We start from the raw sequence: 15,865 nt of genomic DNA, 5'->3' as shown, positions 1-15,865 counted from the left end.
AGTTAGGAAACTTGGACACAGCCAAGTCTTTCCGAGACTTGAATAAAGAGGCGTGACTTGGCCGGTTCCCATGGCTTTGATTCCGGGAAAGGGAGCTTGCTGAGCCCATTACTTGGTCTTGCCGAGTTTGGGATCACGGCTCTCTTGTAGAGGGACCATGCTTTTACTCTTCCAGTAAATTATAGCAAAAGATTATGAACTATTGCAAGGGAAAAGTATATTACACACCAGTGTGAATATTAATCACCATACATTTAAACATCCACCATTCATTCGTTCAATATCAACCATCTGTCCCTGTAAACTCAAGTCAATATGAACCGTGCCTGGGTCAATATCAACTATCATCAATTATTTGGAATGCATTCATCCCCACCGCTTATTTGAGTTAGCCGATGGTCGAATAACGCTTAAAGTTTGGAAAGGGATGCAACCTATCAAGGGCACAAACAGTGGATGCTCCACCGGTTACTGTACACGATGTTGGTACAGGCCATGGGGCATCACGTGTGTCATGTATTTTTTTTTTAATCTAATCAATATTTTTTTAAAAAAATATTATGTATCAATTATTGTTTATCTTTAAAAAGTTTTAGGGAAAAGATTTTTTTTTTTAACGGATACTGGATAACTCCTCTATCTCTTAGGTATTGAAAGTCACTTCTTAAACATTCTAAGAAAGAAAACCAAACATTAGAAAATGTCTTCATCTTATCCCTCTATAATTTAATGTTTCATGACTTATGGAGATGCAAAAGCCATTCTCTATGGTTCTAGAAAAGCTTTGACTCTCTGCGATTTACAATCTAACAACGACGCCACCCATCAATACCTGAGATACAAGTTCATCTCCTGCTTTTTTCCCAACACACAACACACTGGTGGTGTATGTATAGTTCACTTAAATCATTTACCTTCCAAATCAGATCAACTAGAAGGGGCCCAAGAATCCGGAATAGAGACTCAACTGAACACACTTGCTGGATTCTCATGGTGTTGAAGAGTTTGCCCATCTTTTGAACTATCTCTAGAAAGAGAAAGTAGCCTCTTATGGACCCTATTTATATTGTTAACCTTTCCATTTTGACAGTCTCTATCATGAATATCTTTATGAACAACCTTAAGCATTCTTCTAATGTCAATATTCCCATACATTGAACCTACTACAGAGGGAGAGAGTCCACTACAAGCTTGAGCATCCTTCTAGAGAGAGAGAGAGGGGTCCACTACAACCTCAAGCATAATCCTTCTACTGTTAATATTCCTGTAGGGCCATGTGTGTTGAGAGAGAGAGAGAGGGGGCTCTCCACAAGCAATAGAGACTACCAATATTAGAGAGAATTGGGTGATTGGGATTGCTGCCCACAAGTAATACTATTAAGCCTAACTCTCTCTTTCTCTCTCATCACGTAAGTAGGTAAAGAGGATTAGCTTTGGGTGATAATCATAAAAAAGCTAAGAGAAAGCAAAGTGCAGAACCCTCATGCTTCTTGCCAAAAATAAGAAAGCAAAGCAAATAAGGGAGAGAGAAGGACAGGGAGATAGAAGTTTGTTTAAGGCCTAGGCTTTATAAAAACAAAACAAAGCCTCACCTCAAATACTCGTGTAAAAAGTATTTTTGATAATATAAATATTTTTTTAAATCAATTTTTAATATAGACAATAAAATTTGAAACTAAAAAAATTGTATATATCTATATTTATTTTTATTGTCAAATGAACTGTCTAGATAATTTGTTACATAATACACGTTATCTTTTAAATTTAAAATCCTAAATATTTTTAAGACCATAACGTTAAAGTGATCGATATAAAAGTTCTTTGAATTGTAATTCTCGAGGACTTGCGAAGAAATGCATTATTTATTTTATTTGTTAGCACTGCAGTTTATTTTACAGAAAAAAAAAAAAAAAGATAATAACGGCCATCGTTATGATTGCGGGCCCAGTACATGTCTCTGTAAACAGTAGTGATGATTAGAGTGCATCTAAAATGAGGGGACTCGCGTCAGACGGAACGGAATTGATTGTACTCTACACCACATAACGTGCTTTTACGGGAAGGCAACATGTTTGGGCGACACGTGGTTTTGCCCCTCCATCTTTAAATTTCGACACGTATTCGGAAAGCGTCATGCTCATTAAGCCTCAAATATATGGCCTTGAGCTAGACACGCCCATAATCTCCTCTACTGCACTTAAGTGACCACCAAAAAAGAAAAAAAAAAGAGAGAAAATCTCATCTTGCTAAAATTGGGGCAGAGTTAAAGCCTACGGGAAAAGTGAAAAGCACACATTGTATGCTAGACACATACAATTGTTTCTTGATACAGATAAGTATAGAAACTCCATTTTAATATTTACTTTTCTCATATAGCACCCTTCACATCATTTGCGCAAGAGAACTAAGAATTTAAGTGATATTAGATACTTTTATAGTGAGATTTTAACTAAAATGATTAGATAATTGTATCCAAAATCTCTAAAATTTTAGACACAAATATTGTGATTTTAATGCAGCGACACTTGTCCAAACCATTGACATGTTATCCATGTTGTTACATGGGGAAAACATAGGGGAAAGCCAAGTAAGTGTGCATCGAATGTTTTTTATTTTTACTTTTGAGTAAGTTAGTGGGGGAAAAGGCCTCTACTCGTTTTTCATTAATAACGAAAATAAAAAAGAGTAAACTTATAAATTTACAACCCTAGAATAGGGTAGTTGTACCACATCATGAAGTAATAGAATAAAAAGAAAATCCGACAATCTTGATTCCAAAATAGTGGCATCTAAGAAAGTTGTGGCTTTCTTGGCAAGAATATCAACCACCATATTCTCCTCATGGTAAATACGGGCTATGTATCAAACACGAACTGAAAGCTTATAATCACAGTTAGTAGCAACGATATTGAGATCCCATGGAGCTTTGCATTGATCATAGATTACATTAACCAACAATGATAAATCACTCTCAACCTCCAACAAAAAGCAATTTAACTAAGCAGCTAGGTCTATGTTTGCTTGTAAGGCATGAAACTTTGTATAGTTATTTTGATGTTAATCCCAAAGGATTGCCAAAAAGTGCAATGAAAGGACCAACATCACTTCTGATAAGGCCTACACCACCGGCAAGCCTAGGATTGTGAAATGAAACCCCATCAACATTCAATTTGAAATGATTTGGGTGAGGAAAAGACCATGCAATTGATATGGGGTGTATAATATTTTGGTGACGCCATGTAATCTGGAGGTTGTTAACAACTGTTCTATATGATAAGTGGAAGGACAAGGCTTAGGCATCCACTATCTCTCTTACATGAATGATAAATCTTCTGAGCAAGTGTTCCCGTTTAGATACCTTCTCTCAAAAAACTCGATGATTTTGTTCCTCCCATATCATCCAAATTGTGGTAAAGAATAAGGACAACCAAATGTTTAGTAGACCTTCTGATTTGAATCTAAAGGCAATCCAGATCATGAGCATGGTTGCAATTGATGTGTCTGGAATAAGTTTTTTGCCGCGCCTCCATACAACCGATCTCCAAATACCCTGCGAGAAAACGCAATGGAAAAGAAGGTGGTAAATACTTTCAACACTAGAATGGCATAAGAGGCACATTGGATCCGTGGAGATCCCTCTTTGCTGTAAAAGAGAGAAAGTAGGAAGTCGATGATGAATATGCGGCAAGAAAACCATTTGGACCTGAGGTGACACTTTGAAGACTACAAAGCTTTGAAGATTGGTTGAATGGTACCCCTATACCGAATAAAATTACACACATCCTTAATAGAGAATAATTCATTAGAAGAATGAATCCACATTAGAAAATCTCACTGTAGTTGTAAGGGAGTTGCAAATGCTTCACTCTCATTCCAAATCCTAAACAAAGGATCATAGGTAGGAGAAAGAAGCATCCAGAGGGGAACTTTGCAAATAATTAGCTACCTAAGATTTAACAAAAACCCCAAGATATTTATGAACCTTTGCACCATAAAATTTCCAAATAGTTTCTCTAATAACGAGGATCTGCCCAAAAATCCATTGTCTGGCAGTTCCCAATAATCCATTTGACATTATGTCTGAGATAAGATAATCTCATTTGAATCCCCTTCCATCCATAAAAACAATTTATGTTTTTAGAGTCTCATATAGACGAGCCCCCGAAGTATCTATGATTGAAAAAAAATGAAAAAGGAAGAAGGCTTTGCAACAAAGCAAAGCAAATTCCTGTTTGCTAAGCAATTTCTATACTCAGGCATACCAAAGCAAATTCCTTTTTGTATGTTTGAAATGTTTTTTATACAATAATACCAGCAAACATTAAAATATTACAGTAAGTAATTTTTCCCCTGATAATATCAAGTTATAATCCATAATAATGGTGGTTGCTACAAATGACTACTAGAGGAATACTCTTGATCTGTTGAAATGCTGTGCATTAGTTCCATTTACTTCCTTTATATTGTGATTATAGAATCTAGACATATGATGTAATAAATTAATTAATGGTGGGGTTTCTATAAGGTTGCAACCTTAAACAATCCAATTAAGGCGTAACTTCAAATTTTATCATGTAATTTTAGGGTAAATTTTTTTAGTATTATTTGAAAATCTATTTTCATATTAATTATAAAATTTTAAACTTAAAAAATGATTAATATCAAGTAGATCTACATATGAAAATCTTGAAAATGGTCTAGATAATGTGTTGCAAGATGCACTAAAATTTTTTTTTATTTATTTATATTCATACAGCTCAATGTCAAGATGATTAATCAAAGGCTTTTTCAACATTAAAACAACTTTTTCTAGTGGATTTTTTAGGTGCATCTTTTATCCTATATAGTAAATATTGTATTAATAGTATATTATGTAGTAAAAATAATATATTTTAAATATAAAATATTATTTAATATAAAAATAAAATATTATATAATATATATTACATTGTAAATAGTTAATAGTAAATAGTGGGTCAACATGTGAAAATAAAACTCGAGAAATGCTTCCCCATAAGTTGAGTCGTAATTTTTGTTTCTTTGGAAAGTGGATCAGTTTATGTTAAAATATTTTACCATGAGTTTTGCTTTGGTATGCCTTTTTTTCTTATCAAACATACATAAAGGAATTTTACCAACCAAACGTGCCCTTGGTACGAAATATGTTGAAGGCGACTCCTGTTTATTAAATGTACCTATAACGTTCATGGAATTAGGACATATGATCATGGGCAAGAATTTAGGGCCCGTTGAAGCTTTTCAATGAAGGCAAAGAAGATCCCCCAATTTTAAGGTTGTCCCTAAACTTTGAATAAAACATGGGTCTTTCCATGTCCTTTTATGAAGAGGAAAAAGGAGAGTTCAAAGATTTGAGAATATTTTTTTTCTTTTTACTTTTTCTTATTATGAAAAATCATGAGTATATTTATATAAAAAATCATGGAGACCTAAAAGAAAGAACTGCGGTGGAACAGACCCAACAATATTGAAAGAAATGTATTCGTTAGGGAAAAGCAAGACATGAAAACAATGTCACCAACGATTGCATAACCCCCCCGCCCTGTCTGTCTCTCTAAATATTTGAATTCCTTTTGAATACTAAATAACAAGTACTGTTTACTTTTGATAAGAGGCCACAATCAATTTAGATCATTAGAAGTGAAGCCCCAGTTAATTCTGCCATGGCCAGTCTCAAGTTAGTCATACCGCTCTCAAATCCAGAGAAAGAATAATAGTTGTATTAAGTAAGCAGTCAGCATAAAGCTTTATTACATCTTTTTTATAAATCTTGAACGGAACATGATTCATTTCGTCAATCCTAAATAGTTGGAATAAAGCTTGGATGATAATAATGGTGATAAGATGTAAAATTAGTTGGCTTAGAATCTGCTGCTAACCATGCTCCAAATTAAAATTTTTGGCCCATCCTAAGCCATTGGATTTTACATTTGACAACTATGGATTACTATGATCTTTTTGTGCTAAAGATAAAAAAAACCTTTTGATATGCTATACCATAATAAAAAGATGAGTCTCTATGTACCATTGTAGACACAGTTTATATATGGATTGTATGCTATAAAACCACTTATTTTTTGTTACAAGGAGGTCAAAATTATTATGAGCCATTAGATGTCAAATTGAATATCTCCAAATTCGATAATTTTGTTTGAACTTTGAGTCTAATCAATGACATATTTATAACAATCCTATTTTGAAATTTGAAGGATAAAAGAAATTGTAACGTCTTTGAACCTTAAATAAAAGTTCTCTTTGTGTATCCTAATGATCAATATACGAGACAACACATTAGTTATAGTCTAATGAAAACAATTGTTATGTTCACTTGTTTTTTTGTGTGTGCAATTCAATAGGGAAGATAGGCCCCTATCCGTTTTTTCAAATAGTTTAAGAGTTAGATGCTTCCCTACAGCATAGAAGCTCTATCATTTCAGGGATATTTTGATCATTTTATTTTATTGAAAATATTTTTTGCTACTGCGAGTTCAATAGAGGAATGGGTGTCCAAAATTTGGTGTCAAAATAATTTATAAAAAAAAATAAAATAATATAGAGATATGACGTTTTAATTGAGACAATCTTAGCCCTCCATTCAAAATAGAGGGTTGGATAAAGAGGAAGATAGAACTTATATGCTCTAAGAGGTGTATAAAAAGTTTGTCTTTTTATAAAAGTACTAATAAAGGATAGAAACTAAAACATAATGACTAAAATATCAACCTATTTTTACTTTAAAATATTATTGTGAGCTCGCTCTCCATATCCATATCCATATCCATATGATTAAAATGAGACGGATGTTTACATGTAATGTAGGTGGAAACGTTTCCGAATAAACGCAATGAGGCACTCTTCTCCAAATCAGAGGAAAATGTTTCCATCGTTCTCTCTCTTTACACAAAAGAAATCTCCATCCCCAAACACATGCGATATCAATCAATCCCAATCCCAATCCCAATCCCAATCCCAATCCCAATCCCAATCCCAATCCCTCTCTCTCTCTCATCCAATCTACGCAGCATTCTCTCTCTCTCTCTCACTCATTATCACTATTTTGTCCTGAAACGAGAATGATGGGAGAGAAGATTCCTGGATCCCCCTTCACATGCATCCCTCCTGCCCAAATGTGGCAATCCCCATGCCACGCGTGGGACTCTTCTCCCACGTGACAACGCACCCCGAGAATGATGCTGTGACGTCATCTTACCCGCCTTGACATGTCATCCTCAACCACAGCAAACAAACATTTTCTCTCCAACGCGTGGAGGCCGTTTTTGGGTCCCTCCTCTCTCTCTCTCTCTCCTCCTCAACGGAATGAATGCCCTCAACGGGAGTTTTATGTTGTCAGTAATGACGAAAATACCCTTTTATTGTGACCAGTGTAGTTTCTATCTGAAAACCTCATTTCTCGAGAGTTTTGGACTTTTGGGAACTTGTTCCTACGGTTTTTATGGATGATAATTGATTTTATCTATAATGTATTATTTCATCTAAAGTAAATATACTATGCTTAATATTATTTTGATAGTGTTTAGTACATATATTGTATTATGTATAAGAGTAATGACACTATGAGACTCTCCCACATTTACGTGAGTAGAATTTCAAATGATCACCATTAAATTTTGACACAGACCTCTAAAAAAGTTAGGACATGAGTGTGGGACTTGAGGTGAATGGATTTATTGATAACTTTTATTTTTTTTTTTTGATGATTTTTAGATTTTTTAGTTATTTTTAGCTAAAAAAGTTATTTTCATCAAATTATTTTGAATAAAGTAAAAATAACTTTTCAAAAAAATGAACTTATATGTAAAACTGCCCTATAAGTTTATCCCAAATAATTTTATGATGGACACCGCTAAACAACATATAACATATTATCATACTTAATGTTATTAAAATTATGGTTTATCAACATTAACAAGCACATCCGAATAGGCCCAATGTATTTGAAGATATAGAGATGTCATATCGTATTGTAGAGAGTGAGCTACTGATAATATCATGGACTGATATTAATTACTTTATTATGGTACAATTAATGTAATATTATTAATTTATACTTCACTCTCAGCTATTCGATCAAGAAGAATGTTAGGTATTTAAATATATAAAAATTATATGCATGTGGAGATATATCATCTGAGAACTAACATAACACTAGAACGTGCTATAGGCAGAGAGTAAGGGTGGCGGGTGCCACAATCTAGCATTTAGATTTCCATTCTCACTAGGTCCAAAGTTAGTATTTTAAAAAATAGAAAGTATTAATCCAACATATTTATTATAATAGGTGGGGTTTATATAATGTTGCAACTTTTTTTTGTAGAAGTAATCCAAAGCATATGTTGCCTTCATTTTAGTTAGACAGTGTGAATTTAACACTTCTTTTAAAGTAATGTCAAATTTACATCTTTTAAATAAAATGAATGTTGGAGATTACTGCAAATTTATTTTACAAGTAAAGTTGCAACCTTATATATATTTTTTTAAAATATATTATTGTACAAATAGTACGATATATGATATTCCCAACTGCTCATTATGGTGGAGATAAGGCTGCTCAAGTGCACCATGGTTCAATGAAGGGGACAATGATTAAACCCTCTTTTTGGTTGTTGAGTGTGGACCAGTGTAGGAAAAATTAGGTGGTTCAAATTCTATTCGCCCCATTTGGATCCGGTTCTGATTTCAACTGGCTTTGGTGTACCACCGGGGTATTTTTAAAAAATAAAAAAATATATGAAATCCAAAAAAAAAAGGATTTTATTTTTAATGAATTTTTTTGTATTTTCCATCATTTTGGTAAAAATTGAAAATTGATTTAACCTTTAATACTTATTTTTTACATTTTTCCATATTTTTTGAAATATTTTAAAAATACCCCTAGACACAAATTGATTATGCTGGTGCCACATCCATACCGTGTTGTCCTAACACCTCTATGTTCAATAATGTACTTTCTTTATTTTTCTTATTTTATTAGATTCTTTTTAACTCTTTTTTAGTGATAAGGACTTGTCCGATTAGACCGGTCGATTTATCAGTTAGTACCGAATAATCGCTTTCGGCCCCATATCCAATTAACCGTTTCGATTCAATTTTTTCTACATTGGTGCGGACGTGGACGGAGGAGATGGCATGAATCACGAGTGTCATCATGTACGTACGTCGTCGAGGTTGGAAAAGAATTCTACAAGCCAAGAGGGCCCATTACGGTATTATTAGCCATGGGCTAAAATTCTCAGCATCTTTGATTCAAAAAAAAAATTTATTTAAAAAAAAAATTATTTCGATTATTTAAAGGCCATCCACCAAACGCAACATTCATTGAAAATGATGATTTCTTTTTTGTTCGAATTTTTATTTTTGATAGCTTGAATAATACCCACATGTATGGAAATTAAGAATCCTGCAAATTCATAGAATTCAAAATGGCTTATGCTACATAGAAGTCCATTGCTTTAGATAATCTTTTTCTAGGTATCTTGGTATAATAAGACCCCACTTATGGGATGGTCATAAATAACTATTTTCTGGTCAATGGACGTGCAATTGTTTAAGGGAACCCATTTTTTTTCAACTTAGCAATTATAAAAAATTCAATAATTTACAAATTGCCAGTTGATTAGCAATTAACCCAGTGCAATTGGTATTAGGTAACGTATTAAAAAATGCTGATCTGGTTCGAAATTGTGCAATCTGGATTGAGATACTATGGGACCAGTTCGGTTTCCACCAAATATCGGCAACTGGCAGGTTTCCATGGTGAACCAGCTGGTTCTCCGACGAAATCGATCAATCCGGCCCTACCTTTTTGAATTATTTTTCTTCAATTTTTTTTATTTTGCTCTCTACTTTTTTTTATTGGCCGATTCACTTGGTAGGCCTTAGAAACAAAACATGAACAAAATTAGCGATTCTTAGAAACCGACGCCTCAAACAGAGCAATCTCGCATAACAGCAAATGAACATGCCTCTAGAACATACATGATCGAGTGATGAAAAAAAACCTCGATCGTCACATATAATGGAGTAACGGAAAACTCCTTCATCTAATATGATTGAGTAACAAAAAACTCAATCATTAAATATGATCAAATAATAAAAAAACTTAATCATCAATTAGGATCGAAAAATTTGATCATCAAATAGGAGGCACTTGGAAGAGCTAACAGAAATCAGTGGCAGATCGTAAAGCACAGTTGGACTTTAGATTTAGAGTTGAGAACAGTAAGATCCAAAACAGATCAGAGAGTCGAAACACAACTCTGCTGAGAGATAAATCAGAGAGTTGAAACCCGACTCAATGTGTTTTGCAGATAGTGCATATCGATCATTTTCAGAGGCCATTTTCAGACGTGGATTTTATAGGCGAGTTTCATATCTAGGTCACCAAAGGTCTGGCATCAAAGGGGAGCATGATAGCATTGGGCAATGGCAGATGACTTATAGATAACGGATATCAGATTTTCTACGTCAAGTTTTATTACCAAGACATCTTTTTTTTCAGAAGCCATATACAAATTATATGAGCACCCTTAGATGTGATCAAGAACCTGGATTTGAAATCAAAACTCAGATATGAATTTTTTTTTTTTTTGGTAACACTGAATTGTGAGGAGACGAAGGCACTACTGAAAACGATCTTGATATACTGAAAAAAAAAAAATCAAGGGATTTTCTTCGCCGATAGATACCTTTGCCAAATAGACAAAAAAGACCAAACTTACTAAGAACTTTGCATTCATACCTTATGAGAAACTATATTTCTATATATTTAAGCCTTAAGCCCCCATAGAAGATGAATTTCAGAGCTTATCAAATATGTGAACAAGAATTCTAATTTATAGAGTTACAAAGCTGTGTACTACTAAAGAAATAACATATTCAATGAACCATCTTCTTAATACAGGTACACATAAAAAGAAGAAAAATATTGTACCAAAAAATAAATACCGGTTTTTATAATTTTCACATTTTGAACATTGATATTGGGAGATGGATGACACCGAATGCAAAATCCCTAACATTACCTAATTCCCCTGGTTTTTATGCATTTGTAGCCTGATCGACTCAAGAATTGTTTGAGCGAGAATAGGAGAATCAAAATTGGGCTCCTAGAGTTGGTCCCAATGTTTTTAAAAAAAAGTTTATATGAGGTTGTAACCTTAAACGTTAAAAATTAAGGTGTACATCAAAATCTATCAAAAATGTTGTTTTGATGTTGAAAAACCCTCTAATTGATCATCTCGATATCGAGATATTTGAAAATGAAAGAAAAAATGATTTAGCATCCCAAAAGTTATGCATCTTGCAATACGTTTTATGGACAATTCATTTTCAAGATTTTAATGTGTCTAGAGATCTACTTGATTCGAACCATTTTTGAAGTTCAAAATTTAAAAGTTATAGATAAAAATAGATAAACAAGAAACACCAAATGGACAAATTTATATTATCAAATTTGCATGAAAAAAGGCCTGACTGCAAAAAGTCCAGGGGCACTAAGGGAACTCCCGAAATATAGATGGAAACAGAGGAGAGAGAAAGTGATACAGTGAATTCGGAAAAAGAACAGGAAGAGAGATAATGAAGAGAAGAATGGAATTGGCATGAAATAGAAGAGGAAACCCTAGTTTCCGTTTCTGAAATTTTGAACTGACATGCACTCTAAAAATAGAAAGAAACTTAATGGAAGATGGCATGGTTTATTGGGCAAGCATTATGGACTCCTTGTCTTTGTCGTGCAAGTCTCAACCAATGGACGTCGTCACTGTCTCTCTACTATAGAGAGAGAGTAGAGCAGTAACCTGAAGAAAGTGCAGAGCACAGGGTAATTGCACATTTGCATGAAGGGCCATTAACCTACGTAAGAGTTTAACAGCCTAAAATAGAGAGAGAGAGAGAGAGAGAGAGAGAGATGATGAGATGACTTTTAAAAGGATGATAGGTAGCCTAACAGTGGAACCCATCAGTTACACTTGAATAAAACAATTACAAGAACCTTTAAATCAATTAGAATAGGGAGGAAGAATAATTGGAACCTTCAAATCAACTGTGTGAGAGAAAGAGAGAGAGAGAGAATGGGTCATATAACAATTCACAACATCATATATCCTCTTCAACCAATCAACCCACCTCAGGACCCGTAAATTCAAACAAAAACAAAAAGAAAATGGAACCAACGCAACAAATTCAAAGAAAAGTGGGATTGTCAAGGCCCCATCTCTCACCTTACAAACCCTCATCATAATTAAAGCATTAGGTGTGAGAAACTCTCACTAATCCATCCAATGATTCTTTTATATCATAAAGCTTTTTTTGAATAAGAAACCATACTCTCATTCTCATAGATAGATAGATAAAAGAGAAAAAAATTAAAACATAAGAACATGTGAATAAGCTTCATTTGTTCTTACACAAGGCTATCATGGGGTTCTCTCTCTCTGAATCTATTATTTTCTCATGAAAATTATACACAACATTTAAAAGAAAAGAGAAAAAAATTTACATCGCAAGCTTCTCTACAATCTTCCTTTTTTCAATAGTTCCAAAGGCAATCAAGGTCCACTGGTCCATTAGAGGAAGGGTGATCCTCTGGATCGTGGAAAGGCCTACTTCCCATTTCATGGTTAGAGACCACAGAAGAGATCTCAGCATTTATCTCACTGCTCAATCCAGTCTCCTGAGATATACTGACCATGGCTGGTTGATGAGAAGAAGCCCCATAATCCGGTTTCTGCAACCCCTGGTTCAGTCTCAAGGGCTTCAAATCCGAGCCATGGCTGTCGAGGAGAGCTCGCAAAATCGCTTGGTCACAAGAATCAAGCCTAGGGCCATGGAAACCCTGAGCTCCAGGAGCATAGAAGGGGCTCTGAAATGGAGTTCTCGTGTAGAGCGATGAAGTAGGGTTTGTTGTGTCCACTGAATTATTCGTGAAGAGAGAAGAGGGGAAATATTCATTCATTACTGAACCTTCTTCAGGGTGGGTGTTTCTGTGGTTCTCTGCTCTATTGGAGAAGCAGGTCACATGCTGAACTTGATCAGAACAGGGCTTGGTTTTGTATGGAGAGTCCGTTAATGGAGGGAGAGGGGAATTCAATTCATCTCCAAAAGAATTCACCCTCATAAACCCTGTAACTACTATCTTCTTCCCCCCTGAACTCTTCTGAAACACTCGGCATATGACCCATTCATCCTGCTAATTCAGGAAAGCATAGCATCACACAGAGAGAGAGAGAGAGAGAGAGAGAGAGAGAGAGAGAGAGAGAGAGAGAGAGAGAGAGAGAGAGAGAGAGAGAGAGATCCATTAGTAATTGGATGAGTTATAGAGAGAGAAGGTACCTTTGAAACTTTGGGGAGATTATAGAGGGAGAATTTCCCCTCAAGACGATATTCATGCATGACCCAATTGCTTTTCTCACCCTTTGGAGCCCTTCCTTTGTAGAAAACTAGGGTTTTTTTCATCCCAACAAGTGTAGCACTGCTGTTCTTCCCTCTGTATATCTCCTTATCTTTCCCTGTTGCTTTCCAGTACCCAGCTTCTGTCGCTCTATTTGTCCTCAAACCAGTTGGGTACTTTCTATCTCTAACACAAAAGAAATACCACTCTTTCTCTCCCATCTTTGCTCTCCCTGCAATGATATTAAAAACCCATTTTCGAATCAAAGTGACCTTCAAAATCAAATGAAGAAATAAGAACAAGTAAAGTCGCAGAGGGCTTACAGGGAAGATCCCATGGCTCACACTTGTTTAAATCTACTTCTCCTATTGCCTTTGCAGTGAAGCCGGAGTCCAGAACTTTTCTAGAGAGATAGTGGGTGATGAGTTCTTCATCAGTGGGGTGGAACCTGAAACCAGGGGGGAGATCTATGTGCTCCTCCTCCACCTTGTTCAGAACTGAGCCATCCCCCTCCATGAGAGAGAGCTTCAAACTTGCACCTCCAAAACAAGATATATTCAATTTCCTGAACCAAAGAAAGAGAAAAAGGTATATCTGATTCTCTCTCTAAACCAATTCACACGAAAGAAAGTGGATGAAACAGGGTCTTAAATGGAAAATTTTGAAGAGCTGTATCTGAAAACTTGAGCTGTTAAATTTGTATTCAAGGAGATAGAAACAAGAAGCCAAAAAAGAGATAAGCTTGGGTGTCTGTCTCTCTCTCTCTCTTTACCCCCACTCTTGCTTTTGGTTCCTCTAAAATTTGGAAGATGTTGTTAAGGAAAATTCACAAAGGCAGGGATCCCTCTTAAATACTGGTATTTGAGGAGCAGATAACGTGGGTTACAAGGCAAAAGAGGATTAAATTTCAAGCCTTTGTCAATCTTGATTTAAAAAATTCCTGCTTTTTCCCAAACCCTTCTATCTCTCTCTCTCTTCATGGTTATTTCTCTCTCTCTCTCTCTCTCATGTATCTGTGTTTGATGTGGATATAAAAGTGAGCACACCTTTTATTTTCTTTATAGATGTAAACATTGACACCACCTCCATAACTGTGCCTGGGTCGAGCTAGGCTTGATCTGGAACCCACTTTTTTGACACTAAAATCCACGCCAGACCTACCTTACCATACCACAAACACCTTTTTTTTACGTCTCTATTTGAGGGAGTTTCAGTGACTTTCATATTTGCTCTCTTCTGTTTTTGCCACTCACTCTATAGCTATCACACTAGAGAGGGCCTTATTATATTTGGGAGAAGTTCATATAGAGCCGAGCTTTTAAAAAATCTAAGTTAGTGTCAACCTCAAAAATTTTATTAGAAGAGGTTGTTTTTTATATCTAAATATTCTCAAGTCGATATCTCGACATCAAAATACATGGAAATGAGAAAAAAATAATTTTTAACAATCCATTTTGCAACGTATTTTTGGACTCTTGATTTTCAAAATTTTCAAAGTTTTCATATATCTACTTGATCTGCGTTATTTTTTAAGCTCTATATTTGATAATTGAAGATAAAAATATATTTTAAAACTAATCTCGATACTATTTGAAGGTAGGCTATAATGTGATTGTTTAGAACCTCGACTTTATACAAACCGTTATAGGGGAAGATAGAGAGAGAGGGAGTGGGAGAGAGAGCGCTATCACACTAGAGAAAGTGGGAGAGAGAGCGCTATCACACTAGAGAGAGAGAGAGAGAGAGAGCGTTATCACACTACACAAAAAGAGAGGGATAGTGCACTAGAGAGAGAAAAAGATGCTAATACACCATCTACTCGTTGGAAATAATTTATGAGTTTTGTTTTCTTTTGTTTCACCTAGCTTTAAACAAAGCAAAACAAAAGACCAGAGCCTTAATTTTCGGAATACTACTAAAAATAATTCATTAATCAGGTGACTGCTGTATTCAGTCGGCTGCCTTCCAAAAAAAATCCCTTTACGCGTCGAGATATAGTAAATAAATATAGAAACAAGCTTAATTAACAGTAAATCTTGACCTTTGACGGCTAATCACTAACCATCCAATATTTTTATCAAATCACTTTGAATGGTCCCCGAGATTTCATTACAATACCATTTTCGAAAAGAAAAGAAGAGTTAGAAATCCTGAGGTTTAGCCAAACAGAAATGACATACAATGTGTCTACTCATAATTTCCACACAAAGTCGAATAATGCTGAAATTAAGTTAGTGAGAGGCCATGGGGAGCTTAATTTATACACCCCTTTAATGAGGCCACCAAAAAATTCAACAAAATTAGATCATGGGCATTCGGGGCGAATGGTTAAAGACATACCTTTGTGTCTCTAATGACAATTTTTGTGTTGGTGGACCATGTATCACCATTCTATAGTTTTTTCCGGGTGCCCAAATAGTAAAAAATGAGCTTGAT

General features: G+C 35.0%; 1 protein-coding gene across 2 annotated transcripts; it reads right to left on the bottom strand.

The window, feature by feature from the left end:
- Positions 1 to 12,221: 12,221 nt before the first annotated feature.
- On the bottom strand, positions 12,222 to 14,246 carry LOC18422029 (NAC domain-containing protein 100). Of its 2 annotated transcripts, none has more exons than XM_088866178.1 (3): positions 13,753 to 14,246; positions 13,372 to 13,661; positions 12,222 to 13,228 (listed from the first exon to the last, which is right to left on the bottom strand). In XM_088866178.1, the coding sequence occupies exons 1-3, from the start codon at positions 13,943 to 13,945 to the stop codon at positions 12,569 to 12,571; spliced, it is 1,143 nt and encodes a 380-aa protein (XP_088722304.1). In that variant the 5' UTR covers positions 13,946 to 14,246; the 3' UTR covers positions 12,222 to 12,568. The 2 variants fall into 2 exon arrangements, with proteins under 2 accessions (XP_088722304.1, XP_006827310.1); XM_006827247.4 differs by having other exon boundaries at positions 12,222 to 13,225.
- Positions 14,247 to 15,865: the final 1,619 nt, after the last annotated feature.

This window comes from Amborella trichopoda, chromosome 4, assembly GCF_054954075.1.
Source record: "Amborella trichopoda isolate Santa Cruz 75 chromosome 4, AtrichopodaSantaCruz75HAP2 v2.0, whole genome shotgun sequence".
NCBI classification, from domain to species: Eukaryota; Viridiplantae; Streptophyta; class Magnoliopsida; order Amborellales; family Amborellaceae; genus Amborella; species Amborella trichopoda.
The sequence above is the reverse complement of the archived record's forward strand: the minus strand, read 5'-3'. Positions and strand labels throughout refer to the sequence as shown.

Bases quoted from the DNA above. Each gene is read 5' to 3' on its own strand.
- LOC18422029 (XM_088866178.1), bottom strand. From the start codon at position 13,945: ATGGAGGGGGATGGCTCAGTTCTGAACAAGGTGGAGGAGGAGCACATA. The intron at 13,662-13,752 runs GTAAGCCCTCTG...ATATCATTGCAG, and splicing joins TGAGCCATGGGATCTTCCCT to GGAGAGCAAAGATGGGAGAG. The intron at 13,229-13,371 runs GTACCTTCTCTC...TTCCTGAATTAG, and splicing joins ATCTCCCCAAAGTTTCAAAG to CAGGATGAATGGGTCATATG.